This window comes from Pteronotus mesoamericanus, unplaced genomic scaffold, assembly GCF_021234165.1.
Source record: "Pteronotus mesoamericanus isolate MK-2021 breed Mesoamerican mustached bat unplaced genomic scaffold, CSHL_Meso_final contig_20, whole genome shotgun sequence".
Lineage (NCBI taxonomy): Eukaryota > Metazoa > Chordata > Mammalia > Chiroptera > Mormoopidae > Pteronotus > Pteronotus mesoamericanus.
In genome coordinates, this window is record NW_026555085.1 from 26,139,345 (window position 1) to 26,160,304 (window position 20,960).

Here is a 20,960-nt window from a genome sequence, read left to right on the forward strand (position 1 = left end):
CTCCTCAAATGAGGGAAATTTTCCCTCATTGCTTTTTCATACCCATTCTCTGTCCTTTCCTTCTCTTCTTCTCCTTCTGGCACCCTTATTATATGGATATTATTAGATTTCAGGTTTTCCTGCATTTCCCTAAATGCCTCTTCATTCTTTTTTCATTTTCTTGCTCTTTCTGGGAACTTTTTTCTACCTTATCGTCCAGCTCGCTGATTCATCCCTCTACTTTGCCTAGCCTGCTTTTGATTCTTTCTGCTGTGTTCTTCAATTCAGAAATTGTATTCTGCATTTCCTCCTGTCTCTTATTGACAGTTTCTATGTCCTTTTTCATGCTGATATAGTTATCATGTTTATATAGCCCTCCCACGCTGCTGCTCAGGGGAGTGGTCTCTGCATGAGCAAGATGGCTGCTGCCATATGGGGGGATGAGTCAGCACTGGGATCCCCCCAGCTACTCTCTCAGTTCTCTCCCCTAAGCCTCCATCCCCAGTCTCTCCTCAGGTATTTCTAGCCCACTCTGCCCCTGTCTTTGCCAGAGACCAGGGGAAGTGGCTGCAAATAAACACTTGTGCATTGGCCCTTCAAAGGGCTCATTGCCTCTTCAGCCGCTTGTCTCTGGCAGAGAGCAACCCTGTCGCTTTTCACAACTGGCTGTTATCAGTGTACTTTTTGGGCTCTGGTGCTGTAGGCTTGAGATCCCTGCTTATGGTTTAGACCCTGCTCATCTCACGGGAATTAAACTGTTTCAATATCCCTCTGGTGCTGCCACCTGTGGGGGCCATGCCCGCCGTCTCAAGTCTCTACTGTACTCCTTACCAGTCAGGTTGTGTTAAAGCAGATTCTTCTGTCTGTCCGAGGTTATAAGGATCCTCTCTCACTGTTGTTCAGTTGTTTGTTCCAGGTGATTTCTCCACAATTTAGTTATAATTCCAGATTGGTCCTGGGAGGAGGTATGACTTCCATTCACTCCTCTGCCATCCTGATTCTCTGTACTTCATTTCTTAGAAGAAGGATTTAAATTAAGTGCCTGCACTGTGATTCACTCCAATGTTTCCTAAGCCTCTTTCAGTTTCTTGGTTGTCCTCAAAGTCTTTTACTTTATCGTTTTTTTCTTCTGCAAGACACCAAGACACTTTTTGCCCTGTGGTGTTGTGTCAGTCTGGCTTTTGCTTATTCTGTCACTACTATGTTGTTTCACATGTTCTTCCATTTCCTGTACTTTCTATATATTATAATTATACCTAAAAGCTTGATAAAAATCAGATTCAACTTCCTGGCAAGTAGTTTTAATAGGTGGCATGGTACACTTCTATCATGGAATGAAAAACTTTTGATGCATTTCAATTCACAAAAATTACTGTCCTTATTGATACTATCCTTGAACAGCCATTTCAGGTTAGTTTCTGACACCTACAGACACCTAACCAAGAAATGAACAGATTTCCCAACTTCTACTACGAAAAGGTGTTTCAAGCAGAAAGATTACATTTACTTATATTTATACTTCTTTTTCTTATATAAATGATAGGATATGCCATGGGGATAACTCAATAAACTCATCCCATTTGAACTCAGAGAGAGAAAAATATAGCCTCTTGCTATATGTAAACTCATTCAATCTGCCTTCTCTGCTCAACGGCCCATTTAATATAAATATTCCATTTATTTTGCCCCTCTTTTTTCCTTTGCTAAGCTTGAGGCTGTTCCCACAGTTTCTCTTTGTGTGGCTCTGCCTTAGAATTTCAAGAGTTCATAGGACCTAGACTCTTTTAGGATCTTCAAATCTTGAAGTGGATGCAATGGCTGCACCCATGAGTTGTAATATAAAAACATCTTTAGTTTCTGTTCTTAAATTTACCTGACAAAATATTATTATTTGGGGATTTTCCTGTTCTTGTACCATCAGACACCATACTGCCTTTTTTCTTTTTGCTTTTCCTCTACAAATGATGATAGTATAAGGATCTTTTAGCTTTCATTGGTTTATTTCCACCAACCAGCACTTTGGGATTTGTGGAGGATAACTATCACTTAGTTTTGGAATAGATGTTGATTTCTTTGTGAGTATTTTTGATTTTTTAAATCTTACTTGTACTATTTTTATTTATTTTCTTGCTACATATATCAGTTTTTTCCTTTAATGTCCACATATGTAAAGGAGAATTTAGAGCCTAAATGGATATGGATTTTTGTTTTTTTAAAAAATTAACTTCTGTATGACCAACATATACAAAGTCATCCATATCAGAGGTACTAAATATATGTTTTTTAAAAATAACAATAAAATAGTGAATAAGTCAGAATACCAGATATACAGAAAGATCTAGTACATTGGAACTTAAGAAATAACTCTTCCCTTTGGAAATTAGTAGCCCACTGAATACTTTTTTTTCCCCTTGCAATATGAAGGGAGTGAGGGATCAATGTTGGAGTGTAGTGGTTTGTGTAGGGACAGCATTATAAAGTTCATAAAACCACAGGAAAAATGTAGGACTTTTGTCAGTTGCAATTATATTTAATAAGTAACTATCTAAAAAGTAATTAATCAGAAAAATATGGATGTAAATGCAACATAAATTTTATTTTTAAAAATTACAAAACTACAGTTTTCAAAGAATACTGAGCTCAGCATGGCAACAGCTGGATAAGACTGAAGGGTATTATTATTAGTTGTTTTTGAACTATAGTTTTTCAATGAAAATATTTGAGAACCCAATACGCTAACATGTTATCTACATGTCTGTAGAGAGATTTGACCATTTATTGACCTTTGTTGTGCTTACATTTAGCTATTATAACATTCTGGTTATTATATGATTAGTCATACAATTTAAATCCATATTTACTCTAAAGCCACTAAGCTTCACATATGCTTACATTTTACCATATATCTTTATTAAGCTTTCCACTCATATATATTTTACCATACTTTTTAAAAATATGAGGTCATGTTTTTATGCATGAAAGTATGTATGTGCAAGAGCAAACTAGTAACACTCTTTGGCAACTTGTTGTCTTAAAGAGATTAGTAAATAACCTGCTTACCTAAACCAATGTTCAACTGTCAACTAATCAGTTTGACAGAATATGAAAATGTGCTTGTCAACACATGGGATAATTCACAAGGGCTCCCTGCCGTAGGGTACTGACAGCATGTCTGCAAGATAAGGGAAGTTGAAAAGTGATAATACTTTATTTTTCTCTTGCGTCTTAAAGTTACTTTCTCTGACCTACGACTACAAGTCTTTTCAATTATTTGGACAAACAATAAAAATGGTAACATTTTCATTTATAGGTGGATTATACAAATTAAATCCTTAAACCATTCCGCAAAATAATTAACCATGGTCACAAATTATAATCCTACTAAGTATGGGTAGTGTTTTGTATTCTAGAAATGTTATATAATAATCATCCAAACATAATATTTGATAGCACATACTTTATAATGTTAAACTATAAATAATTCATACCCAAATTTTAGCAACATGTACAATAAAATATTAGATACAGCAATAATACTTATTTGTCAACATTAATACAGCCAGCTGTCTTGTATTACTTGACATTTGGAGTAGAGGATTTTTTTCCAATGTGGATGATGTATATATAGCACTGAAGAAATCTTTAAATAACTTTTAAGACATGCCCAATTTATCTAACATCCTTGCTATGAAACTGTTTTATCAAAGGTATCAAATATTTTCTAACTGAATAAGCAATGTTTATCATCTACTATACTGTCCAAACTTTGTGAATAAGTAAAATTATGAGGAAACATAACTAGAGGAAACAAAATAATTAGTTTAGAAATTAATTTATAACTTCTGTGGAAGACAAACATTCTCCAATTATCTATCTGTGTCTATCTTCCATTACGTAAAATAGCTGAGTGATTCATTTGCATTCAGTACCACTGGTGCAGCACAAAGGAGAAAAAGATCAGAAATCTAAGCAGCAAAGATAAAACAGAAGTGAGCACGACATTTTAACAGACATATGGATTTTCATAATAAATCAATTTCCAGGATTTCCCCTAGTAAAGCAATTATATGAAACTCAAGGGTTATAATAATGTAGATAAAACTCTATTAATATCACACAAAGATTTCACATTTTTATTCATTTTTAAGTGAATGTGCATATGTAAATATAAAATTCTTTACTAAGAAATAAATTTCCTTGAGTAGGAGTAAAAAGATACTATCATCTGAAATAAAGCTCCCACCTCCCATTGGAGGAAAAAGACTCCTTAGAGACCCAACAAAAACATATACATTGAACTTAATGACTAGAGTTTAATTTTACAGTAGAGGAGAAAAGAGAAAGCAGTATTTTTTTTTTTTTTTTTGCAACAGCCACAAGAGATTCACCACTAAACTGTCAGAGCTGAGAAATGGAAAATCTGCTTTAACATCAGATGCGAAGGAGGAGATGAAGACTTTTAATATCACCACTCCAGTGCACCAGCAATAAAACAGGGATCTTGCAGCATCTGTTCAAAGTCTGATGCAATTCTTTGGTGAGTATTCCCTTAGAACAATATAATTTTCTAAAGTATCAACCCTAGAGTATGCAATTCTTCAGAGAAGGTTAAATTTTCCTCTCAGTTACAGCATTTTGAAAATGCCACTGCCAATTACATGGAAATATTAGACACTTCATGAATCAATTTGGTAGAACTATTTAAATTGATGCAGATGGCTTCATTTATCTAACAAATCTAATCTTTCTGACTAGGGAATCCAAATCTCCAGTTTGCTTCTAAACTCTGGTATCCTGATGTAGAGCATCGCTGGAAAAAATGTTCTCCCGAAACTTGATTTAGAAATGATTATTTGCAGAATGAAAAATGAATAGCTGATGAAAGAGTCTTTCACAGAACTAATAAATGTCACTAATGCCAAGTAAACCATACCAAAACTCAGAGAGTAAATATACAACCAATATATTAGGAATACTTCTAACTCTCTAAAAAAATGTAGAGTTCTATGATAAATATATCTATTATATTAATGAAAGAGATGGTATAAATGTCCTTGTGCTTTAAGTTTTGATGAATAATTTCAAAATTCTCTATTGTGAAATGATATATCCATACAAACATATTTATGAATCTTCATAGCAGCCTTACTCATTGTGGGCAAAACTGGAAACAATCCAAATTACCACCTAAAGAAGAACAAACAAATTGTGGTGTAGCCACACAAGGGAAAACTCAGTGATGTAACAGATGCACACAACAACATGGATAATCCTCAGAAACATTATGGTAAATGAAGGAATGCAGCTCTATGTCCATATAATGTACAGATCATTTTATAAAATTCTAGGGAAAACCTAAATGGTAGCAACAAGCAGCAGACCAGTGGTCACTGGGACCAGGGGTCGAATGAAGCTCAGAGGAAATTTTGGGGTGACAGAAATATTCTTTATCTTGATAGTGGTAAGAAAAACAAAACTATGTATGCCTGTATACTTTAAAATGGTAGATTTTCATATATGTAAGCTATTTCCCAAAACAAGTGAGGCAAAAAAAAAAAAAAACAAGTAATAATGGTTTTAATACAACAAATGGTTAGAGGGAAAATATTTATAGTAAAATTACATTTTTGGCTTAAAATTTTAATAATGTACAGCAATGTAGAAGAACGTTTATTACATGTGGGGTGAAAAATACTGTGGTCAATTTTCTAACCTCTAAAATTACATAGGGGTGAAGAAGTGAGACAAACTCTCTTCTGAAAAAGAAACTCTGGGCTCTAGAAACAGGAAGACTTCTCAGAGGAGTCCCTGCTCCCTCTAGTCTTCCCTGAGGATGGGCTAGAGCTGCAAAGTGGATCCCTCACTTCTCCGCACGTGTTATCACTGACTGCACACGGCTGCCAAACCCCAGTGCACTAGCTGCTGATTCAGGCCTCCCAGCACGGGGCGCTCTGTTCCCTTTTTCCATCCAGGGAGCACACTGTCTATGAAGCAGAAGAGAGGATGGATGAAGACATTGTCCCAAATAAATTATAATAAACTACTCGATGTTACAGAGGCCAAATCATGATGAAGAATTATGGTCAACTCAATCTTCTATAGTATATTTTACATTATTTAATATAATTTGCATCCATTTTCTGTTTATCTTGGGTGTAATAGTTCCAGTAATATCAAGAGAAAGTGCAGTAAAGTCTATCTCTTCCAATGTTATGGTTCCTTGATACTAATCTGCTAGTTAAAGGAAGGTATTTTCATGAAACTGGTCTTCATGTTTATTTTTTCTACATCTAATAATTATTTATTTTTAGTAATTTTCCAGGATTCACAAGCAAATCAGTGTCTCTTTGCCAACCATAGATTTTTGTTATAAAAATAAATGAATTAAACTGGTATCTTCACCTTCTCTGCCAACTTTAAAATTATATAATGCAATGTACTACATGCTTGTGTATGTGTATGACTTGGAAACATTTTATATCTCTGATCAATTGCATAAAAACTAACAACCACACAGGCATCCTCGTAATATTAAGGGTAGCTCAAGTTTAATTATTATGCTCCAGATTACTATCTTAAAGCCAGAAAGTTGTGGGAGAAAAAAAAAAAGGAAGACAAAAAGACACACACAACATAGTGTTGCCTTGCTAAAATTTTAAAATATTCTTTCAGGAAAATAATAATAAAAATTTTCACATATTTTCTTTTAAAATATTATGTTATTATCATTAAAGTGGAACTAAAACTTTTAAATATAAAATATAAGGAACTGAAATCCTGAACATATTAACTCAAGACAAGGCAGGATATGTCTCTTCAGTTGACTGCTTACTGTCTTATTCTTTATTTTTCATGTTCCTGGATTTCTCAGGATGACTATTGACATGGATGAGGTTTAACTGAATAAATATAATATGGTGGAACTGCTAAATAAATCTCTCACACATTGAGTAATACTCAATAAAATAGAAATGAGAGTGATTCAATATACGAATGCTGGAAAAAACATTCTGATTTTAAATTAGTGTTAAATTATTTCAAAGGTAGATAGGTGAAAACAAAAACATTTGAACTACTAGGAAAAACATTCCATAAAAGTGCCAAATGAGAGAAATAGAATATTTTTCTAAACATGCAAAATTTATAAAAGGAAGAGAAAACAGTAAGCCTATTATTGAGAAAAAGGAAGCAGCAAATAGAGCTCAGAAATGTAAATGTGAATGTGAAAGCGTTTGGAGACATTCCAGGTTCTCTGAATCAAGGACTATACTGTGTTTGCCTTTTCTTTAACTCCATGGTAAAGCTAGAATTGTAGATGTTAATAATTATATACCTATAAAGTCTAGATGATTTCTGATATTTAGATATCAATAAAAATACATAAAACGGTTTTCTGTATTAACCTTTGATATGCTTACTCCTGGGCTAATTTAGTGCAATTAGCAAGCAGAATTGGACAGCTGGCTGGCACAGTTTCACAGAGAATGCCTTGCAAATGCATCCCTGGGAGAGTAAAAAACATTGTCCTGGTTGCAAAAAGTCAAGTGGGGCAATTGATTTTGTTCATAGCAAAATATATGAAATTGTATTTGTATCCTGGGCATTTCATTTTCCTCAGCCATTTTAACTTCACTCTCAGTGAACCAACACTCACAGAAAGAAACAGTGAATTCAGTAATGTTATTTATTATTCATTAGATTGAGGAGCTAGTGACTTCTTTGTCTTTCTGTGGACTTTGTTCAGCATCATTACCTATAGCTAGAATAAGACCTTTCTACTTTTTATCCAGAGTTGTCAAGAGTTCAAACAAATCTTCAGGTATTCAATACAACTCAGCTCAGCTAAGACAGTGATTTTCAACCTTTTTTTTTTTATCTCATGACACATATAAAGTAATTACTAAAGTTTTGGGGCACTCCAAAAAATGCATTATATTTTTTCCCAACTGACAAAAAAATAGGTCTACTTTTGATTCATTCATACCAGACCTCTGTTTTGTTGGCTGAGAAAAGAGGTCAGTGCCCCTGACTAAATAGTCAGGTATTGCAGGTTTTAAAAATTCTTGCAGCGCACCAGTTGAAAATGGCTAAGGAAAGATTGAGATATATATGACTGGGAAAACCACTATTCAACTTTTAAATGACATGTGCAACTAACTAATAAGGAGAAAACAGAATACAAAGTCAAATAAACATCACTACAACTAATGAAATTCAGAGTCCAAATTAGGGCTGATAGTGCCCTTGAGTTGAGTGCAGGGTTTTCTTTTTAGCGGTCTCACTCGGGCCGTTATCCCTTTCAGGTACCTAACTTCTAGTATCTCTATGTTCCCTAAGCTGTGCTAGAACAAGTTGTCTGAGTTTCTCGTCAAAGAAAGCTTATATTGAGGTCAAGTTTCAACAATTTAAAGCAAACATTTAACAGCATGTTTCTAAAAACATACACAGTAACAACTTTTTAAACAAAGGCTTTTCAAGAGATTAAATATCTTTATTATTTAACTTTTAAGATAATCATTCTCACTTGGCTTGGCATTAAAATTACTGGTAAAATTAAAAATGTATTATGTTTTACAATTAGCAAAGTAAAGCTATTTAGGAAGTGTTTCTAATACTTAATTCTATTAAAGTAATGACATATTCAGAGGGGTTAGTTGTTTTGGTTACTGAATACATGAGCAAAGCAAAGATAAGATGAAAGGTAAAAAAATGCGGCAAATATTAGTATTATTAAAATTTGTAGTGAAAGACAAAAGTCACTACATATGTGATATATATGCAAGACTAAATAATATAAAATATACTAATAACACATCAAGGTATATCACTGAATTGAATCACCTTAGGATTCTACTTAGAAATTCTTCCCTCATATAGGAAACCGGTAAAAAATAAATGATGACAATGGGTATAAATATTGCAAGTAATCTTGATCGTCATGTATCATACAATTTAATCCCACAGCTAAATTCTGCCATCTATATGAAATATTAAAAAAACATTTTGTCATTTGTTCTGTTTCTAATTTTTAAATTTTAATTTTTTTTCATTTATAGTTTACATTCAATATTATTTTGTATTAGTTTTGTATTAGTTTCAGGTGTACGGTATAGTGGTTAGACAGTCATATATCTTATTTTTTTTAATTTAATCTTTATTGTATTTTTTTACATTACCTTTTAGTCCCCTTATACCTTCCTCTCTCCAACAATCACCGCACTGTTGTCCATGCCCATGAGTCCTTTTTCCTTTATGCTCAATCCCTCTTCCCCCAGTCACACCCCCTCCACTAGGTGTAGTCCTGCTCTCTATAAAGCAACAAATTCAGTTTAGGTTCTTAGCACAAAAATGCTAGTTTGTTTGTTTGTTTGTTTTTGTTCTTTGGCTGAGACAAATCTTCAGTAATCCAACTTGATCAAAAAGAGGGGGACTTAAAAAAAACCTCTTAATCTCAGTCTGGTACTTTCTATAATGGTACAATTTACTTCCTCTTATGGGATCCATCTAGCATCTCTGACGAGATGCCTGAGATCTTGCTTTCTTAGCTTGTAGTAAAATTTAGAAGCCTTACATAGAAATTAGAATTACCCGTCCAATTAACCTTGAGTCATGTGACACAAAGCCAGACATTCAAAGGTGTGAAAACTTTAAACCAGCTTTTACAATTAGCCTAATACTTTTTAACTAGAATGTTCTATGGTGTCTATGTCGCATAAAATGACTCCACCAAGAAGATCTCTGAATTACCTCTTGGAGGCAATTGCCCATGTCCCTTTTCTCTTACTGGCAACTCTGAAATAAAACTTTGTCAGGTGCTTCAATCATTCTATTTGAGAATCGGCATAAACAAGTTGAAAATGTTGTAAGGAATAAAACAATAACATAAAGCAAAAAACACACAAATCCACATGAAACCCATAAATTATCGAAGCCTGAAGTAATTGCCACGAGAGAGCAGTAGAAATGCAAGAGAATGAATCTAGTATTTGGAACGTTGCTAACAGTGTTGCGAATCCTCATAGGGAGAGCAGGATGACAGCTAGTGGAGGGAAGAGAGGGAGTGGAGGGACTGAGCGAAAAGGAAAAAGGACTCACGGACATGGACAGCAGTGTGGTGATTGCTGGGGGGCGGGGGGTATAGGGGACTCAATGGTAATGGAAGAAATACAATAAAGAGTAAATGAAAAAAACAACAACAAAGAATCATGCATAAAAGATAGGAGAAATGTGTTCCAATTATCCAATATTGCATGGCCATGGCAAAATTAGTTGCCTAAAATAACCATTCATTGTGTGTGAATGCCATGGGTAAGGGATTTAGACAAAGTTATCCCCATTTATACAACGGGGATAACTTGTATCTGTTCTCTGAGCCTGAATCTGCAGACAGGAAGACTAAAGCAGCTGGATCATTCAAATGGCTGAAGGCTAGTATCATTTAGAGAGTTCTTCACTTGCATGTGTAGTGCCTGGACTGGGATGACTGAAAGGCTAAGGCTTAACTGGGACTTCCCAGTGGTACATATACAAGGCCTCTCCATATGACTTTGAACTCCTCCCAGGGGACAGCCTCAGGATTGTCAGAATCCTTGCCAGGCAGCTTATAGCTCCAAAAGACATTGTTCTTGCAGATGAGACAAAAGGTACAGTGTTTTTTCCAACCTAAGCTTAGAAATCATGAAGCAACAACTGCTCTGCAGTCTGTTACAAGCAAGTCATTGAAACTATCCAGATTTAAAGGGAAGAGAATTAGACCCTACTCATCTATCTTTAAAAGAAAGTCAAAGAATTTGCAACTATCTATAAAACTGTCAGAGAATGTAGAATTTCATTGCCAGGGCATATCTAGTCTCCTTCTACATTTGTTATATCACATTTGAATTTTGGTTACAACATTTTGGGGCAACAATACAGCTCAGGACAAAAACAGACAGACTTCCTCAGTGGTAAAAAAGAAATCCATTATATTAATCCTGATTTATAGAGGCACGGACAACGGGCGAGATGTACTGTGGGAGTGGGGGACGATGGTGTAGGGAAGAGCAATGGGGAAAAAGACATGACAATTGTAACTGAACAACAATATATTTTCAAAAAATGAGAAGTGTTCAGAAATTTTACCTCTTCACATATTGGATTTTTTAATAGCTTAATAAATGAAAATTCCCTACCACATGATGTGAGAAAGCTTGATTCTATGATTCCTTTCTTTCACTCCTCATAGAAAGTAAGAGTGTAGTCCCAATAGCAAGTGACAAGTGACAACTAAGGAAAAGCTACTGTAGTAATAATATTAAATATTTTTATATATAATCCTGTGTGTATAGGGCCATGGAAGTTTTCAAACAGCAGGTCTTAATTACAAAAAATTAAAATCAATTTGTCTAGCTGTGAATAAAATCTGACTAGAGGAGATTAATCATTTAAAATAATATATAACTTTGATTGACAATACATAAAACATTGTTACCTTATGCTCTACTGTTAAAACTTATGGAGGATTGAGCATGGCCAGATTTATGACTTTTAGTTTTTTTTTAGTCTAAGGTAAAAGCATATTACAGTGAATGACTATATATAAAAGAGTTGAAGATGCTAATATGAAAATTATTTCTCACTAATATTATAATATATTTCACCCATCAACTATTTTGATGGTTTGGTCACTTGGAGTCCAAATATATCATAGGTTAAAATAGTCTTGTATTGGTTCACCATGGAAACACAAAATACATATTTATAATAAAACATCCCTAATAACGTGCTACTGTTCAGGTGAGACTTTTAATGTTACTGTAATTTCTCAGAATTCAGGTCAGAGAAACAGAAAAAGTGGAGTGAATAAATAAAAAGTAAAACCCCACCTATCTGTAATTTGTGATATACTCCTTGTTCTTCACAAATTCTAGTTTACTTATGCAATCTATTATGCTTGTTTCTCTCTGTTTGGAAATAAAGATGGGCGAGGCATTCTTTTCTGCAGGGGAAATTGAGAAAGAAATGTTGTTGATCTACTGAGTACTTTATCAGGGACACAACTAAAATTAAAACCAGAGTGTCTAAACTCTTGATTTTGTGGGATTACCAATTGCTTTGTTGTTGGGAATGTTAAAGAGCTGAAAAAAGAGTTCATGTAACCAGTCCCAGCCTGACTGACAAGCAGTGAGCAAGCCTCACCCTTCAGGATTTGAGAGACACCCAGCTGTTTCAGGTGAGGCAGAGCCCAGAAGCCAAATGAGAAAGCAGGACTGGTGTGGGGTTCACACGCACCTTGCCCACCAGGCAGACACATTACTTTGAAGACTTTTAGCTGATTTTATTGTTGATGAAAATCAATCTTGCCATGGAATCAGAAAGGATTTACTATAGCTGCCATCACCAAATACATGACATATTATAAACTAGAAACTGTACATGTCATTAGCACATCAAAGAGAAAGCCTTGCCTTGAGAATTATCACACATTTTCAAATAAAGCACCACCAAACAGCACTTTACTTTTAACATATATTTAACTCCTTTTAAAACTACAGGCCCTAATTTCAACCAAGTTTATTAATAGATGTGCCAAAATACTTTCCATTATAAATATAATTTACTTCCCAGATGGTCATTTGTGATTTCCATGTAAGGACAACAGATAAGGATGCAAGATACTTGCTTTCATGACTTCCTCCTATTTCCTCACTCTTATCTGGGTGTGTTCAGCCCGATTGGATAATCTCTAACCTTTTTTCTTAGAATAAGATGTTAGTTCCTCCCTCTTTTCAAAGATAAAAATTGTAGAACCATTGTTCCTCTGTGCTCCTTCATCACCTTTGCCATCAGCATCACTTAAAATGGCAACACTCAATCTGAAGCTACAGTAAGTTACCCCTGAAGAATCCTCAGAAGCCACTGCTGGTGAAGCCAGCAGATGTATGGTTATTTAGAACCAGCTGGCCATATGGTGTATGAAGAACTAAGACTTTAAAGAAATTTCTGAATTGCCAGTTAAATCCTCAGGTATATTCAAATACAAAAAACAGACTGTATATTTTACTTTCTAGATTTTTTAAGAATACCTTTTATTAAGGCAATTAAAAAGTTAGCTTCTGTTCAAGCTAGATGGTTTTAGGTAGAATATGAGTTCGCATATTCTGGGATCTGACCAATATGGGGATGAAATCATGAATATAAGGTATAATTTTGCTACTGGTATTATCTTGGATATGACTATCTTTTATTTTATTTTTGTTTTTGTTTTCTTTCATTGCAAGTGGAGCTATTGACTGGGTATAGCAAAATATAAAAGGATATTTACCACCATCATCAAAAACAACAATAAAAAATGAATAAAAACATTAAACTTGTTATAATCTTCCTACTACACTAGAGCACCAGAACTATTTTCCATGTGATGCAGTTAATTTTATAATGATCTTACAGCAAATTTTAAACTTCATATTTTTCTAAGGATTAAGAAGTATCATTAGATGTATAAAAGCAAAATAAAATGAGTTCTTCATTCTTTCACTTACTATTTCAAGTAATTGATACTTTTTTTACCTTGTTTTAAACAAAGTGTTAAACATAAGGATGTCTGAGTCTTGTGAGGGCTTCAGTCATGTCCAATTATTATTTTCTATAAAGCATAATACTTAATCTACAGTTGGATACATAGCAAAAACGAGGGGGACCAAAACAAAAGAAAAAAAAAAGGAATTGTCTTCTGGAGGATTGGCCTCGTGTAGCGCAGGCTTTCCCTGCTAGGTGAGTGTTCTAGGAGCCCACCTGTCGCAGTGTACCAGCTGGTGTTATTGTGAAAGGCTATGTTCGACCTCAGTGAATTTTTTTTCAAGACTCTTTTCAATGCATTTATTCGTTTCAGGATGGGTGATTTACCAGCACACCTGCCCACACTGTACTGGGTGTTCAGCAAATTTTGACCAAAAACAGCATGACCCTTTGCCCCACCCTCCCTGTTCACCTGATCTCACCCCAAGCAACATTTTTTGTTTCCCTGGATGAAAAAAGGCCTCAAAAGGAAATGTTTTGCCATTGTAGAAGAGGTGAAACAAAAAACGGTGGATGCACTACAAGGCATCAAAATTGAGGAGCTCAAAAACTGTTTTGAGCAGTGGGGAAAAACGTCTCAATAAGTGTATTGCATCAAATGGAGAGTACTTTGAAGGTGACTGAAGTTTAAACATGTAAACATAAATACATAATTTTTTAAAAATAAATTCTGGTTTTGGGGGAGTTCCCCATCTATGTAAGAAATATTTTTTCAGAGTTATCTGGTCCTGATTTAGACAACTACCTAAATATCTCCTTCCATCATAAGGTAAAGATCAAGTTTATAACATACATTGTGTAACATCCCAGCAGCATACTCAACCCAGAAAAATAATCTGCACCATTTCCTAGAAAGCTGAGATAGGCCAGCAATAGCAAAGAAGGCTATTAAACCAGTTTTCCTGCAAAGGCACCTGACTCTGGGACTGCAGGGCAGGCTGCTGAACCGGGCTTTGCCTGAGGTGGAAAAGGAGTACCTCGTATACTTCAGTAAGTCACTTGTTTATGTATGTATGTATGTACGGATTTATTGAACGGAAGGCGAAACACAGACTTGCAGTTGTGTGTTGAACTCCTTAATGCCTGCTGATATAAACTTCAAATAAATACCAACTTTAGTAGGCTGGAGCCACCAAGCACCATACAAGTTAATACAAGCTGTTTTTCATTTCCTCTTTCAATGAGATTTGCTTTTGAACAAACAGAAAACAAAAACGGCATCTTTGAATCTTAAGACTGCATGGCTCATGTGTTCAAGGCCCTAAAAGTTGACAAAGATATTTCTCTCAATCTTTCTATATATCTCTTTTAATATTTTGACCTATTCTCACTCTATGTGTGTTTATATTTACTTTATATATAGGTAAATATATAAATACCATACATCTAATTAAATATCTAATACATATGCATTTCATTTATACACATATATATGCACATAAATACATACATACATATAATGGTACGATATGATGAAAGGGAAAATTAAGTCTGAAGACTAAGCCCTGGGCTCGCAGGTCTGGAAGAGGCAGAGGAGCAAGTCATGAGAAAAGTCACTGAGGAGAAAAACACTAAAAGATGGTTGACAGCAACTGATTGCAAATAACATTTTGTGTGAGCTTTGCTATGAAGGTGAGCAAGGAAACCAGGTGGTGGCTAAATGGGAGTAAGTGTCGTTATAAACAAAGATGTGGCCATAGTTGCCATGATAGTCATATACTCATAGATATGGTTACAGATAAGAATATTCCCCCTTTGAGTCATCACACTTGGCATCCTGTCTCTCATTTCTGATCTTTCTATGGCTGGTTCCTTTCTATTATACAGAGTCCTATTTGTTTATCATAATAAAATATTGTTCCCAACACCATTAATCTGTTTTCCCTTCCTCTGTTTTTTTTTAAATCCATAACAATTATCAGTTCCTGAAAGTATGTGTTTATTCACTTATTTATTGTCTGTTTCTCTGACAGGAAAAACATGCTTGTCATATTTATACCTGTCAACTAGATCTGTGAATGACACACAGTATGTCTAGCAAGTAATTCTTCAATTACTGCGTAAATATATGCCTGTGTGGCTATATATATAAACATATAAACATATACACTCCTACTGTAAAATCTGAAGAATTGTACTTATATGCTAGAAAAATAAAATCATATAAAATCTTCCTGAATGTTTAGGTCATGTGGCAGAAAGGCAAATAGCAGCACAGTAACATATAATTTACTGAGGATTAATTTTTATTTTAATCAAGCTTTTACTAAGGTAAACCTTTCCATATCCATGCCTGTACTTTTATATCAGCTGTGTGTTCAACCTACTTTGTACTTAGGTCTTACTAGATTCTAAAACAGGTATTTTATAATATGTTATTATTATTGTTATTGTTATTATTAAATGTTATTATTTTGTAAAAGAACAATGAAAATACTCAAAGTATAGCCAAATATGATGAATCACCCAAAAATAATAAATGAGGAACAGGATATTAAGTAACAAGTAATATCAGTAAATTAAACCTAATAGAAACTTAATGGAAGCAAATTTGTTTCATACTAAATTTTGAAATACTCATGCTGGTACCTAACATGCTCACAGGGAAAAATAATCCAATTTAAAACTTAATAAACAGGAAAATATATCCAAATATATGGGAATAAAAACTATATAGCCCTCTGCTTTAAAAGACATGGGGGAACTATGTGAAGACTCTGCATAGGCAAAACTGACTGGGACATTTCTCTGGCCTGTGGAAGCTTCAAGTTTAGTGAAATAAACAGAAAATTTCAGTAAATTACGTGATTTGAAAAAGAGAGTAATAAGCCTATTACAGTTGTTTAGGGAAGTCCTGCTGGGGAGATGGTGTCTGATCTAAATCTTAAAGAATATATAAGGGATTAAACGTATGCAATATGAAGTTTATATTATAAGACTATGAGATATCTGAAGAATATATAGCAAAAGGGACATTAAAGAATATATAACAGTGCAGATATAGATTATGGTATCAATATGTCTTCATATATAGAAAGTCTAAAAAGAATGTCATTACTTTTGAAATTATATACAGTATAAAGTAACTAAAAGTCACTCAGAAGACTAGTAAGAAGCATCCCTTTTGAAATTTATAGAATTGACTATGGATCCAGTCTAAAAACAGCACTCATAGAGTCTTTGCTAAACTTCACATATAGACTTATTACAATTAAGGTAAGACATTTTATGTATGCAGCATGTACCAGTTCTGTGATATTTCTCACTACACATTTCTTAATTTAAGCTGTTCTATTCATAGATTTCCTAATTATTGTCTAAGTAATTCCCATAGTCATAAAAAAGATGTTTGAATATTTTAACGAAGATTTTATTTATTTACTTTTAGAGAGAAGGGAAGAGAGGGGAGAGGGGGGGAAACGTCAACCAATTGCCTCTCACACGTGCCCTGACCAGGACCAGCCCACAACCCAGGAACATGCCCTGACTTGGAACTGATGGCTGCCCTTTGCTTTGTGGAGCAATGCCCAATGTAGCCACACAGGTCAGGGCAGATGTTTGAACATTTTATTTTTTCCATGGTAACATAGCAAATCAGAAGGGTATGGCCTAGTTAAAAAATACTGTCATAATGCATCCACCCTTTCTCAATGAATTTTAAAAGATCCTTTAAGAATAAATCCCTAGAAATAGTTATTTTCCAAAATGTTGAATTCTAACACACAGAAAATTGCTATCATTTTATCAAATGGAAAAATGATATAGTTCAGATGTGAAATAAATCATTTCAAACATCAATGTTGATATATATATTTCTTACCCTATTGTTCTTTTGGTATTAGGTGAGTTGTTTAATATCATTGAAACATTGCAAAAAAAAGTGGAACTCTCTTAGATTTGCAGATTAGTGTTTAAAATTGCTTCAGGTAAAAAGATCAAAGTGAACTAGAGCAGGGAGATAAAATGGATGTGATTAGGTGATACAGTGGAAGAAAGTAAAGGGAACCAAATCAGGAAATAAAGATGAACATATACATATGGAAATATCCTACAGAAGGCACTCAAGTGAAAACATTTGATCACATCCGACACCAAGGGTTAAAAAGAATAAAAATACAGAATTGCATGCTCTGAAAAAAAGGCCAATTATTATTTTTTATGAAAAATAGAGAAGTCATTGGAAAGTGCAACAGAGGGGTCCTGCAAGGTGAAACTCACAGGAAATGATGGGAGAACAGTTGAGATGTGCTTGTAAACTTGGCCATCAGTAGGTACAGGTAACCTCTTATATGTGTTAAATATCATATTCAAAGTTCAGTACCTTTGCTTTGTCTCTCATCGATCCTTTGCCCAGGATAGACATTTTAGCACCCGTTTCTTCCTGTAGCCTCTTCAAGGAGTTTCCCCTTGGTCCAAGCAATTTCCCCACAAAATTGAACTAGGAAACAAAATCAATAGAATGTTGGTTTTAAGGCAGAGAAGAACGATAATTTGCACCAAGAATAATTGATGGGCTATGGGTTTTTCAAACTTTACCATTGAGAAGAGAGTTATGCCATATGCACACATATACCACACACACAAAAAACCATTTCAGACCTCTAATCTGGGATCCTTTTAAAAGGGCTATCCCTTCCTAAGAGAACTTTCTTAAAATAGGGAGAAGCACTATAGTTTACAAAGTTTCTAAAGGCATTTTTCTCTAATCGAATTTGAAAAAGATAATGTTAACATATCCATGAATTTTCAAAATAGCAAAAGTTAATATTTAAAACTAATTTTTAAATAAAATTTAATATTCATGTTAACTATTGTCTGTGCCCATAATATGCTCTTGTAAATTTCCTGACTGAGAAAAAAACATATTCGATTTTTCTTCAATCTTACATTTTCCATTAAAGAGCTGTGCTTAGGATCAGCAAATAAAGAATGTGGACACATAGAGAAAAGTGTAAAACACTACAGATAAAGCATATATGCAAGTCAATTTGCCTAAGTGGAAAATTCTGGGTAGGGGCATCTATCTAGTTTGTTTATTCATCTTGAAACACGATTAAAAACAGGTGAACTAAGAACACCTATCTGAGTATGCTGTTGTCTACTAAGAGAATCATTATCAAACCAAATCACTCAGATAATCATTGTTTGATTTAAAAAAATACGCAGGGCTTAGAATGCATCAAAAATATGTTGGGGCATGAAGGACAAAGATAAATAAAATCAAGTAAGTGCCTTCTAAATCAGAATTTTTCTGCTTTTTAGAAAATCCATGGTCCCACAGTAAGATACATATCATACGTAATGGTATGAAACTAAATGCTTTTTCCCTAATTTCAGGATAAAAACAAGGATTTCTGCTTTTACCACATTTACTCACTATTGTACTGGTGTGTGAATTGTGTACCTACAGGCAAACAGATAAATGGAACACTATAAAGTTCACAAAGACCACATTTAATTTTCAACAGAAGTGCCAAAGCAATAAATTTGAAAAGTAAAGTGTTGTTAAGAAGTGGTTCTAAAACAATTGGATATTTCTAGGCAAAAAACAAAAACAAAAAAATAATGTATGCCCTACTTCGCATTTAGGCAAATTTTACTTTGAGATCTATCATAGATCTAAACATAAAAGCTAAAATTATAAGACCAGTCAGAGAAAGACAAATACTATATGATCTCACTTATATGTGGAATCTAGTGAATTAACTGAACAAACAAGCAAAATAAAGACAGATCCATAGATAGAGAGCAGGCTGACAGCTCTGGGGGTGGGGTGGGGGTTAGAGTATCAAGAGATGACGCAAAAAAGGAAAAATGACCCACGGACATGGACAACAATGTGGTGATTGCAGAAGGGAGGAGGTAAAAGAGGGATAAATGGTAATGGAAAAAATCCAACAAAAAAACATTAGAAAAAGAATCTAGAGAGAAAGCATACAAGAATACCATTACAAACAAGCTGGGAAAGGTTATTTAACTGGGAAGCAAAGAGTACTCACTAAAACTTTTGCCATTCCAAAAATCACGAAAAGTTGAATAGACAAGCCACAGACTAGGAGAAAATACTCCCTGTAAAAACCTCCAAAAAATGACCAGTTCTAGAACCTATGAAGGACTCGATCAAGTTGATAATTAAATGCACACATGCTCATCAGAATTGCTAGAACTAGAAAAAGACCAATAATTGATAAGAATGTGGAAGTGCAAGAGCAATCACTGTTGGCAGTTTAAAATCATATTACTACTTTGGAAAGATTATTGGCAGTTATTTGTTAATTTAAACATAAAGCTCCACTATGACCCAACAATGTTATATATAAGTATTTAACCAAGAGAAAGAAATGGATGACAAATGATTCACAAAGTGACATGCACAAAAATGTTTATGACATTTTACTCACAATCACCTTTATACTAGTAAACCAATTCCCCTCTAAGGAGAGTAAGCAAGTTTATACATAAACAGAAAGGAATTAATCACTGATTGACACAAGAGTATGACTGTATCTCACAGACATTATGTTCAGAGAAAAAGTCAGACATGAAAAAGTACCTCATGTTAGATTCCATTAAAATAAAATTTAAGAGGCAGAGAAATATACAGTATTAACATTTATAAGAATGGGTGCTTTTTGAATACAGAAGCTGAGGTTTGAACTGGCTGGAAAGTGGCATGAAGGAAATGTCTGCAGTGATGAAATTGTTCTATATTTTGTGGAAGGTGTAGGATATCTTTATCAAAATTCATCAAGTTCCACAATTAACACCTGTGTATTTTTCTGCATGTAAATGACATGTCAATTAAGAATGGAGAAAAATAAATTAGAAAGTTGAAGCCTCACATAAATATTTTTAATATGAAGACTGTCCATGAAAAGTCCAACCATTATTAATATAACAAGAATGGTTTGCTCCACATCAATGTAACCTGGCAGCCAAGAAGAGTGGACTTGAATGCACATGGGTGAACAATGATGACTTCACTGTACTAGTCAGTGGGAGCAGTAGACGCCACTGAGTGAGAATGTGTGCTGTTTGGCTGTCGTATTCAAATTGACTGAGTGAATAGAGCAATGGATCTCCATCAAAATTGCATTAAGCTTCAACATTCCTCTTTGGAAATTACTCAGATGATTCAGAAGGCTACAGCTATGAGCAACTGGTGTTTGGCAGCTTCATCATCACAATGTGTCCGCTCATGCATCATGTCTCAGCAGTTTTTTGGTGAAACATCAAATCATCCAGGTAATTCAACCCCGCTACAGCCCAGATTTGGCACCCTGTGACTTCCGGCTTCTCCCCAAACTAACGTCACTCTTGAAAGGGAAGAGATTTCAGACCAGTGATGAGATTCAGGAAAATACGAGGGCAACTGATGGTGACTGGGAGAACTGTGTGAGGTCTGAAATTCCTACTTTGAAGGG

The 20,960-nt window shown here is 34.4% G+C and overlaps 1 protein-coding gene across 1 annotated transcript in view; it reads right to left on the reverse strand.

Moving 5' to 3' along the window:
• Nucleotides 1-20,960, reverse strand: part of KHDRBS2 (KH RNA binding domain containing, signal transduction associated 2) — a 542,738-nt gene that overhangs the window by 338,323 nt on the left and 183,455 nt on the right. The window contains exon 3 of the mRNA XM_054569540.1: nucleotides 17,858-17,974. Coding sequence (XP_054425515.1) covers nucleotides 17,858-17,974 — 117 coding nt within the window. The remainder of the gene's footprint in view (nucleotides 1-17,857; nucleotides 17,975-20,960) is intronic.